Source organism: Melanaphis sacchari, unplaced genomic scaffold (assembly GCF_002803265.2).
Source record: "Melanaphis sacchari strain LSU unplaced genomic scaffold, SCAv2.0 Contig10_pilon_pilon, whole genome shotgun sequence".
NCBI lineage: Eukaryota > Metazoa > Arthropoda > Insecta > Hemiptera > Aphididae > Melanaphis > Melanaphis sacchari.
The window spans coordinates 2,136,021-2,153,800 of NW_020270420.1; the positions used below are offsets into that span (position 1 = coordinate 2,136,021).

A 17,780-nucleotide genomic window follows, 5' to 3' on the forward strand; every position below is an offset into this window, starting at 1 on the left:
TAATATTTAGATATTTTTCAATATTACTATATTGCACAGCTATACTTTCGCACATAACTAGTTAGGTATATAAAATTTAATTTGGTTTTATAATTTCAATACAATTTTAAAATTCTAGCATACTATGTTATTTGGTAGTTGATATTAATATATTATTATTTACTAGTTTAGATATTTTATGTATGAATTCGCGAGATAAATATTAAATTTTCGTTTACAATCATTTTCATATATTATTTTTTGTCGCTGGGTACCATTATAATAAGATACAATCTGAGAATATCAAAATCGTTATTGTTTTAAATAATTTAAAATATTTTGTCGCTAAATATTTCCTATATGGTTTTGATCGTATATCAGTAATTTGATCGTGATTCGCCATCACCAGTAAGTTAAAAAGAAGTATTTTATGCTCTTTTTTCAGGGTTCAAATTACTTCCGTAACAAATTTCATTGATGTTGGTACTATATAGTCGTGAAAACGTTACTGACAGAGTTACTCTCGTATTCATAATATTAATAGTACCTATAAGATACATTTTATTATACGTCATGATTGATACCTATTAGACAAGTTTTTTTTTCTTGTTGACCATACAATTACTATTATACCGAAACAGTTTTAAAAAAGCGGTAGGTGTAGTGAATGCGCGCGCCGGAGTAATTTGAAACACGCGATCAAGCGCGGTGCCGTGGCGGATGGAAGTAAACAAAAACGATGGCGCGTTCGGAAATCTTTGGGGATCATACACGTTGCCGCGTAAAAGCGCATTCGTACGTTGCCGTCGCGCGTGCGACTACCGTCGTTGTGTCGGTATTACGTGATTTTAAGTTTGTTTTTTCAATATTATTGTGTTATTCGTCGTGTGGTTTGAAATTTATTATTTTTCCTAGACTTTTTAAGAATTATTAAGATGTCAATTTAGATGTGTTAGTTATTTTATATCAGATGTTTACCTAATGGATATTAGATCAACAGTCTCACTTACAGTAAGGGAAAATAAACATATTTTTTTAAATTTTTTTTTTTTACATTAAAGTTAAAATTTTATATAGTAAGAATTAAATAAATGAATTACATTTTTTTCGTATAATTATAAATACAACGTATAACTATTATTCCACGCTTTTATAATATTACAATAATAATTGTTAATTAAATATTTATATAAGTGATACTTTTTTATAAATTATCCATTTAAAATATAGTATATATACATGTTTTATGATAAAAAAAACTTATTTAAAACAATACAATATACAGGACATAATAATAATTAAATAGATTTGTTTATAGCTTGTGTTGACGATAAGGAGGTGTATACTCAATCATAAAAATTTCATAAATTAAATTGACGAATTTTTAAATGAATGTTTTTTTATTTATTGGCTAGAAAATATTTTTTAGTATTTATTTAGAAATTTGTTAAAAAAAAACTTTTTAATCTAAATTAAATGTATTTCATTGATAACGTTTTGGCATGTGAATTTTATTTTTACATAAAAGTTAGTAAATGGTTTTATATGCATATTGTGTATTATGGCCATAATTTGTTCTAATTTTTATCATCTTTGAATATTATTTTTAATTCAATTTATTATCAATTATTTATGCTATTAAAATGAAAATCTTTTTGTATTATTGTAAAATGGATATTAGTTACGAAAATGCCTAATTATTGAAAGTAACATTTTGAATCTGAGAAAGTAAAATAGTATTAGGGACCTGCCTACTGATTTTAAACTACCTATCGGCGTGTCAGTGTTGGAGTAAGTTGCTTTTAAAAGGTAATTAAATTACTTCATTCGTTATTTAGGGATAAAATACTGAAGTTCTTTCACTCGTTACTCAAATAAAATTGTGATGAAATTACTTTATTTTTTAATAACAAAATAACTTCTCTACATTCAAGTAAAAATGAGAAACAATACAATGACACTTCTCCAATTTTTTATCACCTGTCAACCAATAACCAACGAAAGTTTAATTAATGTATAACCGTATGTTTAATGAAAGAAAAAATAAAAATAAAAAATTGTGTTTAAAGAAAATTTAATAAAATAAAGTATAATGTAAATAAATATAATATGTTGTTGAAAACATTGAAAATTAAATTGTGATTATCTGAAATTCAAAACGATAATACCTAACTATACCCATTATTATTGATAATATTATGTTATTCAATAAATTAAAAATTATTTTTAAACATAATTACTAAACACTGAATTTCAATCATTATACATAGGTGTTTCTTTCAATGCATTAATTGTATTTTAAATTTTATTAATTTGAATATTCTGTAATTATTTTTAAATTTTTATTTGATTTTTAGAATGAAACCTAATGATAACCTAATCATAGATAACCTAACCTTGGCTATATTAAAATGTATAGGTATACGTAATCAAGTTTATGAGCGTTAGGTAAAATCATATTGTTTACAATCTTTAATTTTTTGAACAACCGTAGGTTGTTTAAAATTATTGTAAGACGTAGAGGAGGCTAATAATCTAAAAACACTAGTATAATTTTGAATTATATTAATTTTTATTTCATCGTACAGTTATAATAATATTATTTAAATAAATAAATAAATATTAAATAAAATTAAATGAAGATGTATTTATTTACATGTATTTTATTTTACAATTTTTGTTTAAAAAAATAACAAAATTAAAAGTATTAAAGTATTAAGAATATCACAAAACAATTATTACGAGTATAGTACATTTTTTCCTTATTTTTTTTCGAATACCTTAATTATCAATATAACAACTGTTTTTAATATTGGGGATGGACAGATATTTGAAATAATTTTGAATCATTAAAGTTCTCAGTTTAGTATTGATATATTTCTTTGCAGAAAAGCTTCGTTGAAATTTGAACATGTCACTGAATTGAATGACAGTGTTATTGCCACTTGTTGTAGGTAGTTCACATAAATTTGGATCAATAGTTTTAGATAAACATTATTTTATATCTTCTGATTTAAACTTATTTTTATTACAAGTATTTATAATGTGACTTGTTGCTTTAAAATTTGTAATAATAATACTATCAATACTCAATAGTTCGTCAATAACCATAAAAAAAAAAAATATATATATATATTATGTAAAACACAAAAAACATTTGGAAGGAAAAGAAGGGCTTAGCTCATTTTTACCTATGGATTTACAGATAATAAATGTAAAATAATTTTGCTACGCTATAGTATCTCATATGAGGAAAGCAAAGACACTTCTCTAAATGGCCAATTATACATAGGTATACGTCTTATCGATGTTTTATTTTAATATAAGCAAAATTACCTAAAAACAATACAATTATACATAATATATTAATTGTTAACGTCTTAAGTGGATGATAGTATCTAAATTTCTTTTAAAAACAAATAAAACTATAATTAATGTATATTTTGGGGAGTAGATATTATATACATTAGCTATTGTTTACATACCTATTTTATCATTTATTGTTAATTATGTTTTAATTTTATATAACAATTGTCGTTTATAAAATTACTATAATATACTAAATTCTAAGTACTGACTGATATTTTGTTTTTATTGTTTTTTTATGCTATATTTATTTCTTATATTTTTATTTCGCCCAAAATATTTTGAACATAGTGTACTTAATTTTCATTTGATTTTTAAAAATATAAGTCAGTTTTAGAGTAATCACGTATGAACGCAAGGTTAAGTAAAAATTAAGGTTATTTACATTTTTTCCAATATTTTGAGTAGTTGTGAGTAGTTTTTAGATATATTCAATTACATTTAATAAATATACTTATAAAAAAAAAAAAAATGAAAAAAAATACTTCTTGAAAATACTAATCAAAATCATTTCTAATTTAGATCATAAAATTTTTCAAATGCTGGTACACTAAAAAAAAATGACGATAGTAGGATTAAAAAATTGGTTTTGCTTAAGGTGAAAAATTATGCTGATTATAAAAAGAGTTATCTATGTTTATATTAAAATTTATCAAATTAATGTTTCAATTAAAAAGTTACTAACATAAGTTTTTTTAATATTTTTGTATTTGATAAATTTTTAATATATACAATTTAATACTTATTTTATTTATGAATGATATACATTACACATACATATTAATTAATATTCACTGTAATACAAAAATTGAGTTTGATTTTTTGAACTGAAAAGTTGAGAGGTTGAAATTCAGTGGGACTAATAATATTAGTTATAATATAATATTGGGAGTAGAAATACGAAATATTGCGTGAAATGCAAAATAAAATATACATTTTAAGTAAAATTAAAGTGACTATTACTTATTTGTTTACTTCAGTTTAAGTAGTAGATGATTATAAAAATATAATATTAAGTGTAACAACGATAGTGTAAATTCAAAATTAGATTGAAAAAGTTACTAAAAAAAACTAAATTGTCACTTTTAAGTATTTATAAAATATCTGTAGTTATAGTAGATTAGAACTATTAGTTTATAGTCGCATTAATTACATAATAATTAATACAAATATTAGTTGTAAATAATTGATTAGGATTTCTAGTCGACGCACTTAGAGCTCAAGATGTCTGTACAAAAATTGTATAATTATTTTAAGATCAATTATAGAACTTTGGTTTAGCTTTAACCAAAGTACGACATGTGAGTTCCAGAGTTCCCATTATTTGATCAGAAATAGAATCAAACAATAAAATTGGTGTAATTGACATACATACACACGCACACGTATACACACACAGTTTATTCTGTACGACTATACATTATTCTACGTAGGTAATATGTCTAATATCATAATATGATAAAATAATAATAATATTATTATGTCAATATTTTATTGATTTATTTGATTTTTCATGCAATTATATCAATTAAGGTTATTGGTTAATTTTAGCTAATTAAATGTGTGAATAAAATTATTATAAATAAAATTAATTAAACGTATTTCAAGTAGTATAATTTTTATTAAAATATTCGAACATAATTATTAATAATGATAATATTTAATTTGAATTCTAGTATACATTCATTTTTGAGAACAAAATTATTTACTAATATTTTTTTTAGCTATATGAGAAAAAATTAAATTTTTAATGCACGGATATATGTAAATGTTTTTTAAAATTTATTTAGAGAGAAATGGTCACTTAAGGATTCATTTTTTACTGTAATTTTTTTTGTATCAATTATTGTACAATTTTACTTACACATTTATTAGCTACAATTTTTCATTTTGTAAATTGTTAAGTAGTTACCTTTATACTAATGATGACCTAAGTTGAAATATGAAGATTCTATTTTGTATATCGAATACTACAGTTAAATCAATATCATTCAAAGTTGTTCCTTTAAGTTATTACATTCTATATTGATGACGGAGAGGGGAGAAATTTAATACAATATGTTTATATATATATATATATATTTACAGTATGATCACGATTCAAGGTACCACTAAATATCTTAGCTGGACGAATTTGTATTGAAGTGAATATATTTTTGTGGACCTAGGGCAGGGGTCGGGAATCTGCCACCTGCGGTTCCTTAACATGCAATCTGTGGCTTTTTGGAAAATTCATCAATTTATCGAGACCAGTAAAATATAAATTATATTATAGGTACCTACGTCTTTATCTATAGTTTATTCTAACAGCTATAACAAAAAAAAAAAAAAAAATTGTTTAAACCTGTGCGGCTCTCTGGATATCATGGTTAGTAATTTTTTTTTTAAAAAATGACTCTTTTCTTCGAAAAAATTCCTGACCCCTGCTATAAGGGGTACTTAAATGCACATTTATTTATGATTTTCAAATTTTTTACACTTTTGGTATGCGCATGTGCAATACAACTTACATTTTTTTAAATGGAAACATTACTTTTTTTTTTTTTTAAAATTCGGATAGATTATTTATTTTTTTAAAGTCTGTTTTTTCTATTTAAAAAACTGACCACGTTAGAAAAGTCAACATTTGAGTTTATGCGTAATTCGTGTTTAATAAAATTTTCGCTTAAAACCACTGGAAGGAAGAAAATAAATGTTTAATTTACCTTATCTGTTTATAAATGATAATTTAATAATATCGTACGTCATCTAGATATTTTCATCTTGAGTAAGTGATAATTAAATAATTTTTATTTAGATGACTTCTATAATACGATTACAATTTTAACTATTTTTAAAGTAAAATTTTATTTTATTTTTCAATAGTTTTAATAAAGATAAAATAATTAGATAATGTAATTATTAAAAATAATAAAATAAGTATGAATTAATTTAACATTATTTTTAGTGTACAATATTTTATTTTTTTATTTCATTAACTGTAATAATTAAATTTACCTATAACAAAATAGTTATAATCTGTTAATAAAAGTAATATTAATGTTATAATACAAAATGAAATGTATTAAATACATTTATCTTATAAATTATTCAAAATTTTCACCATAATGTTCTTAACATGATTCAAAGATCTCAAAAATTCAGTCGTTGTTGACGTAGTGAACTACATAATAATTATCACATACTCGTAATATTTATCAGGATGACGTACGATATTATTAAATTATTATTTGTTAACAGATAATGTAAATAAAACATTTATTTTATTTCTTCCAGTGGTTTTAAGTGAACATTTCGTTAAACATGAATTATGCATAAACTCAAATATTGACGACTTTTTTAACTTGGTCAGTTTTATAAATAGAAAAAAACTTTTTACACAAAAAAAAAAAAATAAAAAAAATAAATGATCTGTCCACACATGTAAAAAAAAATAAATAAAGTTTCTATTTAAAAAAATGTAAGTTGTATTGTACATACATATTGCATATACACTAAAAGTGTAATAAAGTCATATCAATAGATTCATTGAGAATCAGATGATTTTTTTTTAGTTTGTTATTTCAGCCAATATAGATTGGTAGCTCGTGCATTAATTTAATTTTTTTCTCACGAAAGTTAAATAATACCCATTATACCCATTGAATATAGAAAAAAGAATTGTTTATCGGGTCAACCAAATATTATGTACTACGATGTAAAACTAAAAACTAATAACCTTTATTGTTATAGTGTTTTTTTTTCCTCAATAAAAAAAAAATTGGTATTGATTAGTTGATCCACCATGCGTTTCTACGGAATTTAAAAAAAATAAAAATAAAAATAATACTTAATTTATTGTTTGTAATTAAAATGTTTAACAAAATGCAATGTTAAATGTTTGTTGTTTATAGATTCAAAAACTACTCAACTGATTTTAATGAAAGTTTAAGGGATTGTTTTTAAAGATATCAGGAAAGTTTAGAGAGTGGTTTAAACCACGTTCAGTAATATGGCAAGTGCTATATCTAATCCGCTACAGGCGGATTGCTCATCTCAGTCGAATTAATTCACAAAACAAGGTATTAGAGCAGTGGTTTTCAAACTTTTTTTATACACGGCACACCGTACACTTCAAAAAATTTTCACGGCACACTGACATTTTTTTAGATGAACAAAATTGTTTTGAATTAATTATAATTTTATATACATTTAATTAGAAATTTTTATTATTTATTTATTAATATTACAATTACAGTATAATATAAATATATATCAAATCCATAGAGATTGAAAGCATTTATTTTCTTATATCGCAATTCAATGCAATCGGTAATTTATGGAAAAACCGCGGCACACCTAGTGCATACTCGCGGCACACCAGTGTGCCGCGGCACCCAGTTTGAAAACCACTGTATTAGAGCCTATTTTTGTGTGTGATACGTAATTCTGTGTTTAATACTAAGTCAGTTGTGTGTAATGCCGAATTATAAAACGCGTACCTATGAGGGCAAATTGCATTTTGTAACCACGATTTATGCCTTATAGTCTAAGTTTAAACTAAAAACTACGAATTATGAAGTATTAAAAAAAATATGCAATGCAAGGTACATCGATGTTGATTAGTTCGTGATCTGAGATATACTAAAACTGAGTTATATCGATATTATATCGTCTTGTATTATGTTTGTTTAATTTAGGTACAGATAGTATATCTATATTGAATTGTTGGTAATTATTAATCTTAAACACTCCGTACTATAATAATATTTTGTTTGAATAGTTTTATCTATGGTTTTTTTAATTTAGATACATAATTTTATTATTGAAATATTTTGTTCTTAAAGTCTTAATCAACAATTATGTATATTTTGATACAATTATTAGGAATATATTAAATATTTTTATAAGTTAAGCTTGAGAATTAATTATTACCTCTAGTATAATATATTTTTCGTTTATTATCATATTAATAGAATTTTAAAGTATTCACTGATAAAATAAAAGTAGTTAATAATGTATCAATCTATTCTATACCATTTTAAAAAGAATCGTTAAGATATTTATCATACAACTAGTTATGTGTATAATATGCATTATGATTCTAATACATGTTCATAATTATAGTAAAGCGTATTGAATAATTAATGTTTAAATTTTTATAAATTATAACTCATATTGACATGCACAGGAGGGATTACACCAGGTATGTCTGGGCACATCCTGACATTTTGTAATTAGGGTCCTAAAGTTAAGCATTTGAGTCAGGTCCCGTATTTTACTCGTTGTTACCAACTGAATTGTAATTTATAAAACAAATTATGAAAGAATTAGGTTATAATAAATTTTTTTGTGCTCTTAAATCTAAAGTACCTGGCCTACAATATTTAATATTTGTGTGTAAAAACAGTTTTTTTTATAATAGAAGTACCGATGAATGATAAGTTCATAATTGAAGACCGTTCAGAATCGTTAATTTAAATATTTACAAAAACAAAAATTTATATTTATATTTAAATTTGATAGTAAAAAAAAAAATCAAATATTTGAATTACCTAATATGTAGTTAGGCGTCTGTTATATATTTTTATTATAAATTGTTGTTGTTATAATTATTGTTTTGATATAATAATATATTTTATAAGAATTTAAAAGAAATTAAATTAATACCTAAAACTTTATAATAATGTATCAAAGTTACTAGACTTGTAAGGAGAAGGCCTGAATAAAGAAGAGGGCCCATAAGTGCTGTAGGCTTCATCTGAAAATCAGGTTTGTCCACGTTTATGGCTAAAAAGTCAGTTTGATTATTACAATGATTTAATTAATTAATATAATGAAATAAATAATATTATATTTTATAGACATAATTTATTATTATTAGTTATAGATAATAGTAAGTTTTTTTATTATTATCTTAGTTCTATCTTGAAAAAAAAAAACAATAAACATTGAGAATATATACATATATTTTAATGAAACTTAAAATATGTATTTAGTTTATAATGATGGTGTGCATATTTTAGGGAAAATCATTAGGCTTAAACACACACGTAATACGACTATTGGGGTATTAATAATTTAATTTAATTAACCACATTGTTTACCCAGCAATCTCATTAAGACATTGAAGATTATTTTAAGAATGATTGTAAAACCCGAATATAATCATAGTTATTTAAAACGCTTATAAAAATGTATAATTATCTAAAAAATAATTTTAAGCACACACTTTAAGATTCATAATTTATAATTTTATTTATATATTTATGTATAAAAAACTTTTTCATCTTGAAGTGATCTTTTTTCTCTATAACTATTTTTATAATTATTTGGAGGATTATTGATTCTAAGAACACTGAAATGTTGTGAACCTATTATCAATGTATGAAAGCATTTCAATGAAGTTTATTTATTGCGAATCATTGTGATTCTTGAATTAATAAAAAACTAATATATCTATCTAATGAGTGTTGTTCTTGATATACTAATATATTACCCACCTTATTTCTGTTTAATGTTATTTTTTTTTTTTTCAAGATAGAACTAAGATAATAATAAAAAAACTTACTATTATCGATACCTATTAATAATGAATTATGTATATAAAATATATTATTTATTTCATTATATTAATTAATTAAATTATTATAATAATCAAGTTGACGAATAAAAAAATAATCATACTTTTTAGATATAAACGTGGACAGACCTAATTTCCAGGTGATGCCTACAGCACTTATGGGCCTTCTTCTTTATTCAGGCCTTCTCCTTACAAGTCTAGTAACTTTGATACATTATTATAAAGTTTTAGGTATTCATTTAATTTCTTTTAAATTTTTATAAAATATATTATTATATCAAAACAATAATTATAACAACAACAATTTATAATAAAAATACAGTGGATTCCGCTTAATGTGACCACCGGTTAATATGGGCATCCGCTTATTGTGGGCAAACATGTCTGGTCCCAATACAAATGTATATTAACAATGTCAAATAAAACCGCGTAATATGGACACTCGATTCGGTTTATGTGGGCAATTTTTTTTATCATAGCGTTAGAATATACACATAAGTATTTAAAAACGATTAATTTAATCGGGTTCCGTCGTATCTATGAGATTGTGTTTATCGAAAGTAATAAAAATTATTACCATTCAAATAAACAAATTTCGCCAAAGAGAGGCGAAAAAGTGCATTGATTTCTTGCAGAAGTTCTTCATACAAGAGGGAAACGAAAATAGTCCGTCTGATAAACTTGAAGCGTGTGCCTATTTTGTCAACCAGATCCATACTAAACAGCTTAGACAACGAAAAATTACAACGTTTTGTATACCTTCTACATCCAAAGATTAATTTTATTTAATATATTATATGTATTTAGTTTTATTTATATATCTAGTAATTATTTAAAATTTTTTTCAATTATATGATAATACAAATATATTTTTTTATTATAATTTTTTTTTTTTTTTTTACTAATTTCGGTTTTTATGGGCAATCGTTTAATGTGGGCAAACAGGGCTGGTCCCAACGTGCCCACATTAAGCGGAATTCACTGTATATAATAGACGCCTAACCATTAGGTAATTCAAATATTTGATTCTTTTTTTACAATGAAATCTAAATATAAATATAAATTTTTGTTTTTGTAAATATTTAAATTAACGATTCTGAACGGTCTTCAATTATGAACTTATATATCGGTACTTCTATTATAAAAAAACGGTTTTTACACACAAATGTGACATGGTATATATATATTTGATAGTAAAATGTTTATGTATTGTTTTAATGCCAAATATTTCATAGGAATAGGCATTAAAAATTCACAAATCGTCATAATTTGAATTATTATACTTATACAAATTTAAACACGTGTCTAATGATTAATATAATTTTATTCTAACGTAATACTTGTTAATCAATAATGCTTATCGATTTTTAATCCTGACCTTTTTGTTTTCTGATGAATTAGATATTTAGATCCTGCTTAAAGAAAAAGTATTTCGTTTTATAAAATAAATAATATTAATAATGGTATATAGTTTTTCAAATAAATAACTTACGATTATCTTATTACTAAAATATTACTAGTTAACATGTACCAGTGAGCAGGTTATATAAAATAATTTATAATTTTATTACTATGAATTTTGATTTTTTTCTTTTTATTACTTAAAAAATCTTAATTTACGGGACTATGTGATTTTTTTTTAATCAGATCATCATTGAATTTAATGTTTACTCATGCTCTAAATTAATTAATAGATATATTGTAATACAAAAATATATACCATTTGTAAAATGTTTAAATTTGAATAGTAAGTTGAAAGCTTGCAGATTAGGTATGACTTATTAAGTTCCATCAAAATCAAAATGTCTAAAAACTTGTGAATATTTTAGTTATTGGTTAACTAAATCTATATTGCATTGATATTAAATTGTATAATTTATTATTTGAGTAAATATATATTTGAGCAATGAAAGTATACAACGATGGATTTATATGATAGTTTGTATGAAATAAAATATATATTAATAAGGTATACCTAAAGTTTATATATTCATAATTAAAAAATCAATTTATGAGCTAATTGGCTTATAGTAAAATGGTTGTGAAGCTAACCAAAAGATTTTATACTAAATTATTATGGATTTTTCAAATTTTTATCTTAATATTACAATTTATACTACCTAGTTTGAAAATAATTTTAAATCTTGATATTCTACTCATTACATCTATTCCATAAAAATATGAAACATCATATAAATGTTCATATAATGGCCTCGCATTATAAGTTTATTGTTAAAAAATAATAAGTTCTTATGAAACGTGAGTCATTTTATGTTTATACTAAGGATTGGAGGAAGATATATTGTTGAATACGCGTAGTTTGTTTTCAGTATAGCCCCAGAGTCATAACCTTATGCACTATTCGTTTTATTGAAATAAGAGTCAACACTAAAACGACTCAAAGGGAAAACGTGATTTGTTCATTGTAGATTATTTTTTACAAAGTTTTCAAATTTACATCGAACACATTTTACGCTACTATGTATATAATATATACCTGTGGAGTTTTTTATAAATTGTATACTTATAGGTATATGCGTTATGCCTTGTCAGTAGCATTGGATTTGTCGTTTTAGTTTTTAAGTTTTCAACAGATAATTTTATATCGATATGTACTTGAAAGGATGTTTATGTTTTAACTTTTATTGTATAATAATATTTATAGATGTGTTTAACCTGTATTAAATGAAAAAAATTAACTTTTTTCGAACTCAATATATCAATACTATGATTAAAAATATAAATTTTATGCTATATTATTATATGGTTCACTAAATATATTATTAAATATTTTTATATGCTTAAATTTCATTAAGTAATTTATTTACAATTTTATTATCTATGACAGACACAATAATTATTTAAACACACTTATATAAATTTTTTTTCTTTTAGCACTATACCTACTTATATGATATATTATTCAAATAATTAATATTTAAAACATTCATCTAGAAAAATATTAATTTAATGTAATTTTTTATATAAATATTTATAATGGAGTGGTTTGCTTATTAGTTGTAATTATTAATTGTGTATACCGTAATCTTAGAGTGAGAGAATGAAGTCAATCGATTTATCTGGGCCTATGACTACTGAGTACTGACTGCGTATAGTTTTGAGCGATTGTTGTATTTTTGTCTTGTTTCATCGTATGATACCTAATAAATTGCTTAAACAAAATGTTAGGGATTATTTAATCAAATATATTTCAAAATATATATGTATATGTTAAGTAATAACTTTTGGGGTCGCTAAATGTTAGTGCATTACTATGCATAAATATCAAAATACTTGTTTATATATCCATCAAGAATCCATAAAATGATATATATTTTGATAATATTATTAGGAAGTAGGAACAAAATATTTGTATGATACCAGAATAATAATCAAAAGATATTTGTATACTTAATATTTCAATTAAGTTGGCACTTTAATATTATGAACACAATTTTGTTTACAATATGATTGTTGGACATATACCATTTCAAACTTTTTCAATTTATCACAGAAAATATAGTTAGTATAATGTATGTTTAAAGTCGTAATTATATTATTTTTTTATTAAAGTAAAATATTATAAATGTCAAATTATTAATAATTATTTTACAATTGTTTTTTTTTTTTTTTTTTTTAGTATTAAATGAATTTATAATGTATTATTTATGAATTTTATTTGTATTGATGAATGTTTAAAACTTAACATCTATATTGTTAAGCATGAATAAACTACTTACCATTAATGAAAATAAATGGCCTAGTTCTTTAATAAAATATTTTGAAACTCTCCAAAATCAACCAAACCTTTTAATCAATAACCTGGCATTCTATAATTTACCAGAAAATTTCACCGTTAGTTGGAACGGAATTAGTGAAGGGACTATTTGTTATAAATAAACACCGTTAACTAAATAAAGTCAATAGAAATTCTAGTAATGGGTCGTTTTCTTCGTTTGTTAAGCAATTCATTTTTATTTATACTTTTTTTTAATAATTTATTTTCATCATAATATATGTTTATTAAATTTTTGTGTAATAATGTGTACATTGTGCTGATAATAATATAATTTTTTTTCAATAAAAAATATATATATATTGTAATATATTATCTAAGATTTATAGATATTAATAAAAAATGCTTACTTTTTAAATAAGGGTTTCGAGTAAGTTAAATAGCTAATGAACAAAAATGAATTTCATTGGTTATTTTAAAAACCAATCAGGTATATTATTTTGTATTTTTTTTATATTAATAAAAATGTTCAGGGATTTGGGAACCCTTTTTTCCTGAAATGTTATTTTGATGACTAAGTATAAAAGATATACTGCAAGGCTATTACAAGGTTTTAAAAATATATTTAAAATACTGTAAGTAGTTTTAAATTACACATCATATTTAATAATTATAATACTTTTTAAATTTTAAATTTTTATTGTTATTTATTAAGACCCTAAATGTGATGTACATTCAGGTTGGAATTGAAATAAATAATAGGTATACAAAATTTAATTTAACTGAAATGAAAAATTAGAGCCTGATAGTGATAATAACGAATCGTTTTGTGATTAAATAATTTGTTTTTTGTTTAATGATACTCTCAGCTGCAGTGGCCATTGAGGTTGATTTACAGATATTGGTTTATACATTAATTAGGTATATAGTACACCGTTACAAATACACATATGACATATTACACGATATACCTACATAACTTACCTATTAATGACCATTTAAGGCTTAGGATATTATACAATAATTTGTTGGATAACTTACCAACCACAACGACAGGAAATTATTACAGACATTTCCTGATTAATGCAAGATTGCTCCCAAGGGTTTGGGTAATGTTATAAAAGTGTTAATGTACTAAATATATTTTCTTTAAATATGTGATATAATACGACAATATGACGCTCACATCTAATGCTTATAAACTATAATAGCAGTATATCAGTTTTATATGACTGTTCACTTAACCCTCTGAAGTCAGTCAAAAGAACATTTGTTAAATCAAGTGACCAAAATTGAATTAAATTAAATTAGTCAATGTTTTACTGCAAAAATAGGTAATATCATTAGTGTTTGTTCTCGATTTAGAATAGTATAAAAATTAAAAAATAATAACTATTATTTTATGTTTTTTTTTTTTTTATAAATTATATAATCTAAGGACTTTTGGTCAATGTAAAAATTATTTGGGTAATATTGACACTACTAGGAAACAACATAATTATGACAGTAGATTATTTTCGACTTTTAGTGTTGTAGAGTTTAGCTGGGTAATGTTAACATTATCTAAAATCAAAAATCACCTTTATAAATATGTAAGTTTTGAGCGTGTGTATGTCGTAATAATGTACTAATTTGTGGAATCGATTTTTTTTTTTTTTTTTTTGAAAAGTTGTCTATTTTCTGTAGTAGAAACATCTTATTCACACATTATAAAACGAAAAACTATTCCATGAAATGGTTATTTTTCATGAAATGGCCATTTAAATTTGAAATTATGTAACTTTTTTCACAATGTAGTTAGTTATTCAATTTGTGAAATAAAATATTTACCACATAAAATTAATATTATTTATTTTTGTTATTTATACAAGAGTTTTTACATTTATAAATTTAATTTATATTTGTATAAAGATACGTTAAGGTATAAAAAGTAATATAAATAATTATAAAAAAAAAAAAAACTAAAAACTAAAATGTATTTTATAAAAAAAATAAAAATATATTTATTAAACATGATTATGAATACAACATTTAAAAATATTCACAAAATTATAAGATTTTTTGTCTTTTGAAAAGCATCAATTTTTGACTTAAGCCCTTTCTCTTAGAAACCGTCCTATTTATAGGTATGTTTTTAATTCATATTAAATATAAAAAAAAAAGTATATATATATATATATATTTATTTAAAAAAGTAAAAAAAAACAATTAATGTAAATAATCGAATTCAATACACTATTTATACCTAAAATATATTTAATGAATCATTTTGCACTAAATCGAAGTCTGTGAAAAATAAAAATAATCTTATTTTATAAAGCTTTTGGAATAAAGGCAGGTACTTTAAAAATGCTGAGTGTTGCCAAAAATGTATCCCTGAGCTAATCAGAGGTTAGTTTATCGAATTGCTTTGGGGTTTACTATTTGAACGTTTAATGAAAATTTTTTTAAAAATAAGTGATAAACTTTTCTTTAAAATTCTACCATTCAATTTGTTTTGACTGAATATTTTGTTATATTCTTTATCAATATTGCATTAATTCATTAATTTTATTTTATTGCACCTTACATAAAATGATTGAAGTATTTTTAAATAAAACAATTTATAGTTGATTTAGTACTTTTAATTAAACGTATAATTTATTCATTTTTAAACTATTATAATAATTTGCTTTTAATGAAAATATGAAATTGACAGTTAAATTGAAACCGTATTATATCCAACTATTTATTTCTCAAATTCTATTTATTATTATTATTATTATTTTTTTTTTTTTTATGGAGAATAAAGCATTTTTTAATATGGAATAACTATGATTTTTTGAAGTGCTTATTAGGTATTGTTTGTTCTTATGTTTATTATAATTTATGATAATATTATACTTGGTAATCACGAAACTAATAATTTCAAATATATTTTAGCTTAATATTTGTCTCACAAAGGTTTTTATACGTTTAGATGTTATGTTGATGGTATTTCCACCGTCCACGTCATTTATAAAAGTACGCCATTCATTTCAATTTTGCTTATTATATATTTGTGTTATGCTTATTATTTCTTTAAACGAATTATTTTATTTCATTGTTAGGGACCTAATAATGTATGAGATTACCTAGATTATCTACTAATGAAAAAATTATTCAGTTAATTTATCTGTTTGTATAATAGTTCGGATCAAACAAAATGTGGGTGAAATGGACGTTGATAACTATAATTGCGTTTTCAACGACAGACGTGGCCGAAGGACACGTCAACATGACAACTCGACGAGAATCAACTATTCCGCCATTCATGGCAGAAAACGTTACCGAATACGACGAAATGGCTAACTATACGGATGAAGAATATCACAATTACCTAGTCGATTATGTTACACCCCAAAAGTCCGAATGGGTATTTATAGTTATGCACTCTATGGTTTTCGTTGTCGGACTTATTGGAAACGCATTAGTCTGCGTAGCCGTTTACAGGTAAGACATATCATTGTATTTTCTATTTTTTCGTTTGAGGGATAGAAATCATAATGTTATAATAATATTATAATTTTTTTTTATTGATAATATGAATACACTTCAACTACAACAGCTGCAATTTTTGCTCTTTAAATTACATTATTGAGTGTAGAGTTTTTAAGGAATAATAGTAGGTTTTGGTTGTTTTCAGATCCTAATGGCTTCTTATAATGTCTTTGGGATTTAACATTTTTTGAGTTCTTCTGCTCACTAGCGGTATTCTTTCAGAAGAGTGTCTTTACCGAATAAACGTAATGATAATTGTGAAAATAATTTATCCTAGTTATAAGGGTGAAGACTGTAAAGTTTAAAAATAATCAATTTATGCCCATTTTCTGAAGTTGTATGTATTTTTCAATAATAGAAACTAAAATCTCAAGGGAAAAAAATTTCTAGAAAAAAATCCTAGGAAAAATTCTAAAAAAAAAAAATATTGATGAATAATAAAAATATTTAAAATTTTAATCAACGAATAAATAATAATAGTTAATAAATTTATTATTATCCATTTCAAATATTATTGACTGCTTTCATTGATTAATTTTTAGTTAAAGTTATCGAATTTCTTACATATTAGATTCTAAGCGCAGTGATGAATATTTTGACTTTTCAATAATATGTATT

General features: G+C 23.2%; 1 protein-coding gene across 3 annotated transcripts in view; it reads left to right on the forward strand.

The window, feature by feature from the left end:
• The first annotated feature begins 784 nt into the window (after nucleotides 1-784).
• The window catches only part of LOC112603575 (orexin receptor type 2-like), a 145,984-nt gene continuing 128,988 nt past the window's right edge, over nucleotides 785-17,780 (forward strand). The window contains exons 1-3 of one of the 3 annotated variants that reach the window (XM_025352220.1): nucleotides 910-990; nucleotides 16,603-16,646; nucleotides 16,813-17,114. In XM_025352220.1, the coding sequence (XP_025208005.1) occupies nucleotides 16,608-16,646; nucleotides 16,813-17,114 (341 nt within the window). In that variant the 5' untranslated portion in view covers nucleotides 910-990; nucleotides 16,603-16,607. Of the gene's footprint in view, nucleotides 991-1,732; nucleotides 1,789-16,602; nucleotides 16,647-16,812; nucleotides 17,115-17,780 lie in introns of those variants that run through there. The other 2 variants (XM_025352221.1, XM_025352222.1) reach the window with 2 other exon arrangements.